We start from the raw sequence: 12697 nt of genomic DNA, 5'->3' as shown, positions 1-12697 counted from the left end.
TCACAATCGTAAGTGCCCTTCCCAAACAAGTGAACTGCTGAAGTGAACTTATGAGTTTGTGTCATAGTTATTTTAGATATAATCCTCGTCCAAAGTAGCACACACATGACTTTCGATGCGTACTAACTGTTACATGCTGGGCCTTTCCTTTACGAACATCTTTGAGGATAGTTTTACAAACTTCAGAGACTGATCACTTTACAGGTTTGTACATTTTAACTCGATAACAACTACACACACTGCTGTAACAGACAGTTGAAATGTTTGTTCTGACGTAAACTCATAATGTTTAATGCTTGATGTATATTCCTAGTAATCCCTGAAACATCTGTTTATGGATAACGTGTTACTGTCTGGAAGTATTTTTCAAATGTTAATGTGGTTTATATGAATGAGCGTTATTAACTGTCACCACTTACGTTCACAAGTGTTGTTTGTATTCTCTAAACATAAAACATCTTTTAATAATTCTTCAGCTGTCTCTCATATTTGAACCCATGCAGAATGAGTTTGGCGGAGATCAATGAGAATGTGAAGCTGGCTCGAGAATACGCCCTGCTGGGGAACTACAGCTCTGCAGTGGTCTGTTATCAGGGAGTCCTGGAGCAGATCAGAAAATATCTCTACTCGGTCAGAGACACCTCTCTACAGCAGAAATGGCAGCAGGTTAGAGTTCCTCCCTGGGTATTGTTCACACTGTCTGGACCTATGAGTCAGACTATTTAATGTTTTTCACTTGTTGTGACAGGCTTTTGTGTGTCCCTGTTGTCTCATCCAGGTTTGGCAGGAGATAAATGAGGAAACTAAGCAAGTACGAGAGATCATGGCAACACTTGAGAGCTTCCAGCTGGAGTCAACGCCATCCAAACCTAGCAGTTTTGGCCAGGAGAATGACATTATGCCTGTACACGTGGAGCACAGGTACATGTCTGGTTTAATTCTAATCTCTTTTATTCGTGCAGTTGGTTGTGTTTATATATTTGAAGTAAGAATTCTGCATTTCAACATAGGGCAGCATAATTTGTAGACTAGTAACGTGGTGTTTTAAGTTGCAAGACATCAGACTTTACAGAACTTCATCCAGTCAGGTTTTCATCAGGCCCCTAATAGATTGTGCCTAATGAAGACCAAAGTGATTGAAACATTGCTCTTAGGTGTGATCAAATTTTTAGGCCTAGAAAATAAAATTTACCACAAAATTTTTCGCGAACTTTTTACTGATGAATTTTCTAGGCCTAAAAAATAAGATAAAATAAAAAATAAAATAAAATGAAGTAAAATAAAACAAAATAAAATTTACCACAAAATTTTGTTTTATTTTACTTCATTTTATTTTATTTTATTTTATTTTATTTTATTTTTATAGACCTAGAAAAATCAGTAAAAATTCGGGGGAAATTTCTATAGTAATATATATTTTTTAAATATTTAATTTTTATTTTTGTTTGTTTTTTAGGCTTAGATAATGCACCGGTCAAAATTTGGGGAAAAAAGTTCTGTAGTGAATTATTTTTATTTTATTTTATTTTATTTTATTTTATTTTATTTTATTATTTTACTTTATTTGCCCAGAAAAATTATCATTAAAATTTTTCTATAGCTATTTATTTATTTATTATTTTTGTTTGTTTATTTTTTTAGGCCTATTTGTTTATTTTATTAATATGTCTAGAAGAAGTCATCATTAAAAATGTTATTGAAATGAAATTTCTATAGTGAATTTTATATTATTTTAGTTTGTAGGCCTATAAAAGTCATCATTATCATCATCTTATTAGAGACATTTGTAAAATGTAAAGTTGATTTAATTTTTACAGTTTACTACAATTTTTTTAAGAATTAAAAGTTTTAATAATCCTTATCCAGTATTTCAAACAACTGAAAAATCATTGCCCACTCTGTGGGAATTTTGTCGTTATTGTTGAGTTTTTAAGCCCCCATCAGCACTCCTGTCATGTGAAGTAGATTAAGATCTAAATGGCGTCCCACCGTCTCTCAGCCCCTCTTACTCTTTCATGCCTCCCTTGAGGCTAATAAAGGTCTTTTGAGTCTGTTACATAAACCATAATCTGATTATGAAGTAACATCTGAATGAGCGATTACAGGCATTTTAATTAAGAACAGTTCATTCCATTCAGCAAAATTGAAATTAAAGTGTTAAAGCGCCTCTTCAGTAAACACAGTCACATTGTATGTCCTGATACTACATGTATGTGTCTGTATGCTGGTGAACAGGCCGTCCCCATGTGTAGCACGGAAATCCGCCGGCCCGCATAAAGACAGCAAAGGCCACGGGAACCGATTGAGCGCCGGCCCCCGCAACCAACCGCGACCCTCACCGCGTGTTGTCAACGGTGAGAAAGGAAAACCTCAGAAAGGCAAAGAGAAGAAAGAAAACCCATCCAAGCCAAAAGATGATAAGGTAAGAACGTGTGGATCCATTTCCTGTTTCTGTCTGCTGTTTGAACAAGGCCTCCTGTGTCATAAAGTGCTTGCAGTCACAATATTTGCTCAAAGGATCAGATGCCTTTCGCTGTATTAATGTTATAAACCTGCAATACCAGTTTCTTACATCAAAGCAAACAGTTCAGAAAGAGTTAAGGAAAAACATGCAAGTGTTTCCTTTGTACAATGAATATGAGCACATTGGATTTTTATCCAAAGATTGAAATAACAGAACTTGCTGTGTTCTGGTTTGTTCTGGTTTTTGCCATTCTGTTTTAGTGAAAAAGCCTGTCAGAATCTTTTGCCAAAGAAATTATTAAAAAACAGGTTTGGCAAAACTCTCTGCCCTCTGTAGAACAAAGCGGAAGGCGTGGAGACGGAGGTGAAGAGGTTTGACAGAGGAGGAGAGGACAAAGATTTGATTGAAACTCTGGAGAGAGACATCATCTCCCAAAACCCTAATGTCACGTGGTGGGTTCATCTGCTCTCATCTCACTTTTCTCCAGAAGTGCTTCTAATTCTCATTTAATTTTTCAGATATTCTCAGTATTTAAGAAAATAATCAGTCATGTGTTTATTTTTTAATATAGGGATGACATTGCTGACCTTGAGGAAGCTAAGAAGCTTTTGAAGGAAGCTGTGGTTCTGCCCATGTGGATGCCTGAGTTCTTTAAAGGAATAAGGCGCCCGTGGAAGGTACGAATGCAAGAAAATCGCATATGCACATATGAGTTCGTATCTTGATTCTGACTTTTCTGCGGGTTATAAAGTCCAGTTCTGAGGAGAAAAAAGACTATGTTCACAGAATTGCGAGTTTATGTCATGCAATTCTGACTTTATAACTCGCAGTTGTGAGTTTGTATCACGCAGTTCTGAGAAAAAAGTCAGAATTGTGAGATAAGTCGCAATAACCTTTTAAAAAAAATTTTATTCAATGGCGGAAAGAGGCTTCCATCAAGGCTGAATTATTTGATCACAAATACTGAAAAATATTGAAATATTATTACAGTTTGAAACAACTGTGTTCTATTTCAGTATACTTCAAAATATAATTTATTCCTGTGATCAAAGCTGAATTTTTATCAGCCATTACTCCAGTCTTTACTGTCACATGATCCTTCAGAAATCAGTCTAATATGCTGATTTATTATTTAATATTTATTATCAGTGTTGTAAACAGTTTTTGTAGCTTATTTTTTTTTTTTTAATCTGATTCCTTTTCAGGATACTTTGATGAATAAAAAGTTAAAAAAAAGGGCATTTGTTCACAATTGAAATTGTGAATATACACACATTTTTTTTTTTAGATATTTTATGTATATATATATATATATATAATTTGACACTGAAGAATGGCTGATTAAAATGCAGGATTAAAAGGAAGACTATTAAAGTAAAAAACATTATTTTAAATTGTAATTTCACAATATTGCTTTTTTTTTTTTCTTTGAATCAAATTAATGCAGCCTTGAGCATAAGACACTCATTTAAAAAACATTACAAATCATAATGATTCCAAACTTTTGAATGGCAGTTTACTGCGTTATATATTATATATTGGTAATCTTTGCTGCATTATATATTATATACAATATATACTATATCTTTTTCCATACACACAATAACTGAACTTGCATGTGACTTTAGGGCGTGTTGATGGTGGGTCCGCCAGGCACAGGAAAGACATTACTGGCCAAAGCTGTTGCCACTGAGTGCCGTACAACCTTCTTCAACGTGTCTTCCTCCACCCTCACCTCCAAATACAGAGGGGAGTCTGAAAAACTTGTGCGGCTGCTGTTTGAAATGGTGAAATTTCTTTCTGTATTACCCTTTGTTAATACATGCAAAATAGTAGCCTGACATGCTTTCGGTTTTATTATCATACATACATTTAGTCTGTTTGCATGTTCATGCAGGCACGTTTTTATGCCCCCACCACCATCTTCATTGATGAGATAGACTCCATATGCAGCCGTAGAGGAAACTCAGAGGAGCATGAAGCCAGCAGACGCGTCAAAGCTGAACTACTCGTCCAGATGGATGGTACTGCTTCATACAAACTGTAGCTAAGGCTTTAAGTTATGAATATTCTGTCATTTACCCCCGGTTTCACAGACAAGCTCACAAATGTAAGCCTGAGCTATTTCAGCTGAAAGAAACTTGCACCGATTGACCTTAAAAATATATCAGTGTCTTTGTTTTGTGTCAAAATGGACACCAGTCATTTTTTTTTCCAAGGCACATTTATAAAAATGACTTAAATGTTCTATTTAAACTATGGCCTAATCCTGGCTTAGTCTAAACCCTGTCTGCGAAACCAGGCCATAACTGCACTGGCACTGTTGGATGAGAAAAACGTTTGAATTGAGCTGGATAATGAAACTAACTTTGCAATATTGACACTGTTATTGAACCTGTTACTAAATTAAATCAACATCAAACTGGTTTAAGCTGAATTACACTATTGCATTCTGTAAGGCTGCTCATTTGAATTTCTTTCATAATTAAGTTTGAACTAAAATGAGCTGTATAATGGCACTTATCTTCTGTAGAGTTGCTTTACCGCCGAAACTGAGCTCATTTCATCGCTGAATGCACCTGTTGTGTTTCCAGGTGTTGGTGGGACATCTGAAAATGACCCTTCAAAAATGGTCATGGTTCTGGCAGCCACCAACTTCCCATGGGACATCGATGAAGCTCTGAGACGCAGGCTAGAGAAAAGAATTTACATCCCACTACCCTCAGGTATTCAGAATTACCCAGAATCCATCATCCATCTTGCTGTATTAAAGGGTTAGTTCACCCAAAAATGACAGTTCTGTGATTAATTACTCACCCTCATGTCATTCCAAACCCATAAGACCTTTGTTCATCTTCAGAACACAAATTAAGATATTTTTGAGGAAATCTTAGATGCTGTTTATGCAGGGTCAGAAAGCTCTCAATTTCATTAAATATATCTTAATTTTTGTTCTGAAGATGAACAAAGGTCTTGGAATAACATGAGGGTGAGTAATAAATGACAGAATTTTCACTTTTGGGTGAAGAATATCCCATTAAGCACCATCAGCTTAATACATCCCAGATCAAGATACATAAACATAAAAGTATTTCAAATCATAATTTGTATTACTGTAGCTAAAGGAAGAGTGGAGTTACTCAAGATCAATCTGAAAGAGCTGGAGCTGGCTAATGATGTCAACATGGACAAGATCGCTGAGCAGATGGAGGGATACTCTGGTGCTGACATCACCAACGTTTGCAGGTGCGGCCGTTTGAATAGAACCTGAAATTATTGTAAATGTTTAAAGTGCCACAGTTCTAAAAGTGATTCATTGTTTTTGAATAATTGCAGAGATGCATCCCTGATGGCAATGAGAAGGCGGATTGAGGGTTTGACCCCTGAGGAGATACGAAACTTGTCAAAAGATGAGATGCACATGCCCACTACAATGGAGGACTTTGAGACAGCACTCAAGAAAGTCTCCAAGTCTGTATCTGCTGCTGACCTAGAAAAATATGACAAGTGGATAGCAGAGTTTGGCTCCTGTTGATGATGCCAAAGAACCTCAAACAGTCGCCGTTAGCACTTTGTTAGACTGCGTGCCAGTTTCACTAAATCTCGGAGCATTTCCACCCAGGACCAGACTGATTTCAAAGAGTGATAAATCTTGCCTTACATAAGGTTTGTATGAGTACAGATTTATAGTAGTTGTTTAATATTTAATAGTAATAGGTTTTACATCTACAGGACTTCACTTTCAGAACTGATTAGCTGGATGCAGGTTAAGAAGTTCACTCACGTTAAAATGAAATGTAAGAATGAAGGCTAAACTAAGTATCCAGTAAATCCAGAGATCTGGAATCTGAAAAACTATTATAACAGCCCTATGATGTTGCCTTACGATAGTGTGGACAAACAACACTGAGGTTGTAGACACAGGAATGGGCTGCTTTATCTTTACTTGTAAAATCACTGCCAATGACCAAAGACCAGCAAATCCTATTTTCTGTTGTCTCCAAATGCTGCTTTAGATTAAAAAAAAAAAAAAAGCAAGCTAATAGGGTTACTGCTTCTGTGCCACTGTGGTTGATTTAAAGGCCAAAGTTTCCAGCGTTGGACAATTGTCTTAATGATAAGACTAGTGTCTTAAAGGTGTGTTCAGCACTTGACTTTTATAAAAGCTATGGAACCGGTTTCTGGTTTTTCATTAGTGACATTCCACTGCCATGATCAATTTGTAAAATTATGTATTTTGTTGAATAAATATTTTTTAAATTTGAAAAATACTTACTGAGACAAACTAATTTGTGCAGAATTTACTCACGTAACAACCTGTGAAGAAAAACAAGCCATAACGTGCAACAAAATGACACAAAATGACTGATTTCAATAATAGCCAATCACAGGGCTACAATGAAATATAGGCACCCAGTTGAAATGTTTAAAATATTAAAGTACACTGCTTGAAATGACTGAAATGTTGTAATGCAATGGGGGATACGCAGACAGACAGCTCATGCGAAAGTGTACAAGTCTTCATTTCATATGATGCAGATGAAAGTTGAAATGTATTGCGGGCGTGCATGCTTAACATAACCGCCAATACCTGAAGCAACGTTAACATTAAACATTACGCAACATAGAGTTTCATACAGGCCATTTAAAAATAGAGAAATAAGAACTAATCCATTTAAATAATATGGACAGTTGAAAATCAGTTATTTTGATGGTTCTTTACATTAACCTAAATGGATTATCAATCCATTTTTTAGCACTATACCCTTTATAATGTCATTTCCATACAACAGGGAATAGCAATTCCTAGTATTACCATAAAACAACCACTTCAGTGGGAAAAAGTCAGGGACATTTTAGGGACTGTGCTTATTGAAATGTGTGCACCTTTGGCATTCCACCTCACAATGCAATGAAAAATATAAAAGTAATTTGCTGATTATACTGTTAAACGGACACAGATGTGAAAATAGAAATCTGTTTCATTAGGAAATGTCAGGGAATATTTTTTTTTAAAGTGCTACATTGAAATCATTGGTATTGTCGACCAAATAAAGCCACATAACCAAACTGATGAGATCACATCCATCACTTTTCTATCAAACTGCTTTTTTCTGTAATTTCTCCTTCCATGTAATATATTAGCCTTTGTTTTTCATCATCTGGCATCAGAGTCTCTGGATTCAGATGAAAGAGTCCCCTAGGAAAGAGAGAAAAGAAATATGCATTATTATTAATACAATATTCAGCAAATTGCCTCATATGCCACTTCTAATCTGGCTGTGGTCTATAGGTCTATAGGTCTATAGTGCCAAATGGCAATGCATTTGGCCATACCTGTGTTCACAGGAGGGGAACAGAAGATCCAGGATCTTAATGATGACAGCTGAACCTGCAACACCAATCACCACCACCCACATGATCAAGAAGAATAGTGGGACAGAATCAGACCAGAAGCGCCTCAGTTTATCTCTCAGCCCATCGACCCACTGACATGCCACCTGTCCACAAACACAATAACATTACATGAGGAAAATTACACTATTGAGAAACAGAAAAATAAGTAAATTTGACAAATGTGACCCAGGACCACAAAACCAGTCATAAGTTTAAATTTCTCAAAATTGACATAATAAATTGAACAAATAAGCTTTCCGTTGATGTATGGTTAGTTAGGAATGGAGAATATTTGGCCGAGATACAACTATTTGAAAATCTAGAATCTGAGGGTGCAAAAGAATCAAAATACTGAGAAAATTGCCTTTAAAGTTGTCCAAATGAAGTTCTGAGCAATGCATATTACACAATTAAGTTTTGATATATTTACGGTGGGAAATTTACAAAATATCTTCATGGAACATGATCATAATATCCTAATGATTTTTGGCATAAAAGGAAAATTGATAAATTTGACCCATCCAATGTTTTTTTTTTTTTTTTTTGGCTATTGCTACAATTATACCCATGTAACATAAGACTGGTTTTGCGGTCCAGGGTCACAAATAAAGAAATTAAGGTCAGTGACTAGTTTGGAAAATGTATTGATTTTATTTTATTTTTAAAAATAAACTTACAGTAAAAAAAATTGCTGTAAAATTGTGAAATATGATTACAATTGAAAATAACTGTTTTCTATTTGAATACATTTTAAAATGTATTCTTGTAATCGCAACCCTGAATTTTCAGCAGCCATTACTATCCCGTGTTCAGTCATGATCCTTCAGAAATCATTCTTACATGCTGATTTGCTGCTCAAGCAACATTTATTATTAATGTTGAAAAGAGTTATGCTGCTTAATGTTTTAATGTTTTTGTGGAAACTGACTTTTTTCAAGATTCTTTGATGAATATAAAAAAAACAGCATTTATTTGAAATCAAATGTCTCCACTCCTGTTTTATATATATATATATATATATATATATATATATATATAAAAAACTTTGGGGTCAGTATTTTTTTTCTTTTATTCAGCAAGAATGTTATGTTGACATTTAAATTTTTTTTTTTATTCATAAAAGCCTTAAAAAAAAGTGAAGACTGGCGTAATGATGCTGAAAATTCAGATTTGCATCACAGGAATAAATTATATTTTAAAGTACATTAAAATAGAAAAACTATTTTAAACTGTAATAATATTTCATATCACTTTTTTTTCTGTATGATCAAATGAATGCAGCCTTGAAGAGCAAAAGAGACTTCTTCAAGAAAAAAAATTGCTGCAGTACACAGTCACTTACACTATAGGAGGACATGGACCCACTTGGAGGCTCAAGTAACAAGGAATCTGAAGTCCTTTCCTCTTCCTCTCTGGACTCATACAGGGTTTCTGGGTCCATCCGCAAGGGTGTTTCAGGAAGTTTCCCCGGAGCGGCAATCTCCTCCTGAGTGGTCTCTGCATGTTTGAGGAGATAATGGCTGGTGGTGTTAAGCACTTGGTCTTCAACTGTAAAGACAGAAAACTATTCATAAAAATCCTTCCAGTTCAAGGATCGCAGTCATTTTTGGGAGATTACAAACAAAAGGCATTTTACTCCACAAATCTACCTGTATTAGGCATGGATGCATTAGTCACCCAGACATCAGTCTCTCGTGGGATGGCTGAAAGCTTGCTCCTTGACGAAGGGTAAATATTGGTCACCTGTATTATCTCCTCAGAGCTCTGGTTCCACAGGATCTCCACCTCACAAGCGTCTGGCTGCTGGACCTACAAAATGTACAACACAAAGTACTTAATCTCTATCTACAGTTTTGATACTTTCAATCACATTAAAGCTGCATTTCCATGTTTAAGACTAAATTACTCTGTAAAAAAATAACATATGAAAAAGAATTGAGCTGTCAGTCATCATTTATAGTAATGATTAATACCTTTTCATCCGCCAGCTGGATTATCTCCTGACTCAGGATGAGTAACAGAAGCTGCTCTCCAGCATCACTCTGAACATATGATTGATTCGTCATCAGCCTCAGCTCACTGCTAACCAACCCATCTGCTGGATTACTAGAGCTCACATTAGAACCATCCACTGCGAACACAGAGAAAATGTAACATAATACAATACAATAAATTCCTGTTGTTTACAGGTATAGTTCACCCCAAAATTAAAATACATCCACCCCCAAGCCATCCCAGATACAGGGTTTCTTCATCAGAACAGTTTTGTGGAAATTTAGCACTGCATCACTTGCTCACCAACAGATCCTTTAAAGTGAATGGGTGCTGTCAAGAGTGACAACTGATAACAAACATCGCAATAAACCACAAATAATCCACACAACGCCAGAAAAGACAGAAAGCAATATTATGAATACAGGACTCATATTTTAGCTGAAAGCAATGGTTTGGAGTTGAAAAATGGTGTCTTGATCAATTACTTACATGCAGATTTTTGCTTCACAAACCAATAAAAACAAACTGGATTACTTGTGAATTGTGATGTTTTTATCAGCTGTTTGGAATCTATTTCTGACGGCACCCATTCACTGCAGTGGATCCACTGGTGAACAAGGGATGTAATGCTACATTTCTCTAAATCTGTTTCCATGAAGAAACAAACTCATCTACATCTTGGATGGCAAAAGGTTAGGTGAATTTTTGTGTGAAGCATTATTTTAATGTTAGTTTTTGCAACAACAAAAAAGTTCAATAATTACAATTACAACTTTTGATCTTTACATTATGTACTAGCAAATGTGGAAACTGACATTGAAAATAAGTATTTTTCATTGTTAGCCCTGTTAAAAAAAACAGCATATGCTGGTAAGTAGGTTTTGATGCTGGGATGCTGGTTAGGTATGTTTTGATGCTGGTTTAAGATGACTGGTTTATAATAATCCAGCAAAGGACCATCTTAAACCAGCATCAAAACCTACTTACCAGGGAGTTCGTCTCCTTTTTGGCTAGATGTTAAACACAGGAATAAGTTTATTTAATACATTTAAAAAAGAAAGCAAGAAAACAATACATACACAATAGAGCGGGACATGTCATCCTTGTGACTCCTGAAGGCTTGATAGGAGCTCCATTGATGAATGTTTCATTGTCCAAAAGACCTACATTTAAATTTATCTGAAAGAAGGGATGAGCAGTAATTTCAAACGATCACTCCTTCACAAAACAATACACTATTCCCAAAAATACTCGTGTAATTCTTCCACGAGTTATCTTACCTGTACACTGTACTTTGTCTGGTTAGTTTCACTAACCGCTGTCACATTTAACACAACCGTTTCCTGTGAAACAAACCACACATCGTTACACAATGACAACCGCGTTTGTTTACACGATTCCGACTTGACAATCATTCGCCTAAGTTTTTGAAGCGATGGCCACTGCTTTGGATAAACTAACCGTGAATTTTAAACCGACGGCGTATTTAAATTTGTCAGTCAAACCGTGGCGTAAGCGTCTTTAAAAGCCAAATATAGTGTATTTACTTGGCGGATATCTCAGCTATCTGATAAGCCTTTGTACTGCTACATGTGAATGCATCAGAAAGACATTAAACTACCTGAAAATATATGAAATGTCACCCACCGTGGTTATTTGTTTCGATTGTGCATTGGCCAGGACACACAAGACGCTTAAATAAACAACCGTTAAATGTATTTTCCATGTAGACGCCATTTTTACCACGCTAGATATCAACAATACGTGAATTAAAATGCGCGCACGACGCTCTGCGCATCATGTCGTAATTTCGGCCATTCCCATTTGATTTGACGTAGCATTGTTATTGAGAACTCTCATGACCCCTACTGGATATTAGGGAGTATTACAGAAAGCTTCGTTCAATTATACATCTTGTCTTTAGTCTTTTTTGTCAGATGAATCCCTAGGAATAACTGCTTAGTTAAGCTACTCAGTCTTGCGCTTTCACTTGTGAATTATTTCTAGTGATATTTTTGCTATTACATTTCAATTCATTTTTATTTAAAATGAATTTTATAGATTAAAACTATATTACAGTTTCATATCTGTTCAGTACAGATGGATTTTCCTTATTAAAATCTCTGAGAACAGTGTTCACGCCTGATAATGTTTGTCCAACAGTAGTTTAAATAATCAAGCAGCAAACATGGGAAATTTTATATAATATATATATATATATATATATATATATATATACACACACACACACACACACATTACCAGTCAAACGTTTTTGAACAGTAAGATTTTTAATGTTTTATAAAGAAGTCTCTTCTGCTCACCAAGCCTGCATTTATTTAATCCAAAGTACAGCAAAAACAGCAACATTTTTAAATGTTTTACTGTTTTAAATAACTTGAATAAATAATTTGAATATATTTTAAAATGTAATTTATTCCAGTGATCAAACCAAAATTTCAGCATGATTACTCCAGTCTTCAGTGTCACATGATCCTTCAGAAAAATAATGAATTAATAATAAATAGAAAGATCCAAAGATCAGCATTTATCTGAAATAAAACGCTTTTGTAACATTATACACTATACCATTCAAAAGCTTGGAGTCAGTTTTTTTTTTTTTTTTTTTTTTTGGGGGAATAAAGGGAAATAATACTTTTATTTAACAAGGATGCTTTAAATTGATCAAAACTGATGATAAAGACATTTATTATGTTACAAAAGATTTCTATTTCAGATAAATGTTGTTCTTTTTAACTTTCTATTCATCAAAGAAACCTGAAAAAATCTAATCAGCTGTTTTCAACATAATAATAAATGTTTTTTGAGCAGCAAATCAGA

General features: G+C 35.0%; 2 protein-coding genes across 2 annotated transcripts; one reads left to right on the top strand and one right to left on the bottom strand.

The window, feature by feature from the left end:
- Positions 1 to 6719, top strand: katna1 (katanin p60 (ATPase containing) subunit A 1). Its single transcript, XM_051139182.1, has 11 exons — positions 1 to 204; positions 504 to 666; positions 779 to 921; positions 2236 to 2422; positions 2801 to 2916; positions 3036 to 3141; positions 4093 to 4251; positions 4362 to 4488; positions 5059 to 5190; positions 5584 to 5710; positions 5801 to 6719. Exons 2-11 carry the CDS (start codon positions 505 to 507, stop codon positions 5997 to 5999), a joined length of 1458 nt encoding a protein of 485 aa, XP_050995139.1. The 5' UTR covers positions 1 to 204; position 504; the 3' UTR covers positions 6000 to 6719.
- Positions 6720 to 6750: 31 nt separating this feature from the next.
- On the bottom strand, positions 6751 to 11665 carry ginm1 (glycoprotein integral membrane 1). The gene is made up of 8 exons (XM_051139183.1): positions 11504 to 11665; positions 11137 to 11199; positions 10936 to 11035; positions 9835 to 9992; positions 9511 to 9670; positions 9204 to 9409; positions 7802 to 7965; positions 6751 to 7664 (listed from the first exon to the last, which is right to left on the bottom strand). Exons 1-8 carry the CDS (start codon positions 11591 to 11593, stop codon positions 7553 to 7555), a joined length of 1053 nt encoding a protein of 350 aa, XP_050995140.1. The 5' UTR covers positions 11594 to 11665; the 3' UTR covers positions 6751 to 7552.
- Positions 11666 to 12697: the final 1032 nt, after the last annotated feature.

This window comes from Labeo rohita, chromosome 20 (assembly GCF_022985175.1).
Source record: "Labeo rohita strain BAU-BD-2019 chromosome 20, IGBB_LRoh.1.0, whole genome shotgun sequence".
Lineage (NCBI taxonomy): Eukaryota > Metazoa > Chordata > Actinopteri > Cypriniformes > Cyprinidae > Labeo > Labeo rohita.
Note: the sequence above shows the minus strand (reverse complement) of the source record. Positions and strands in the feature narration are given on the sequence as shown.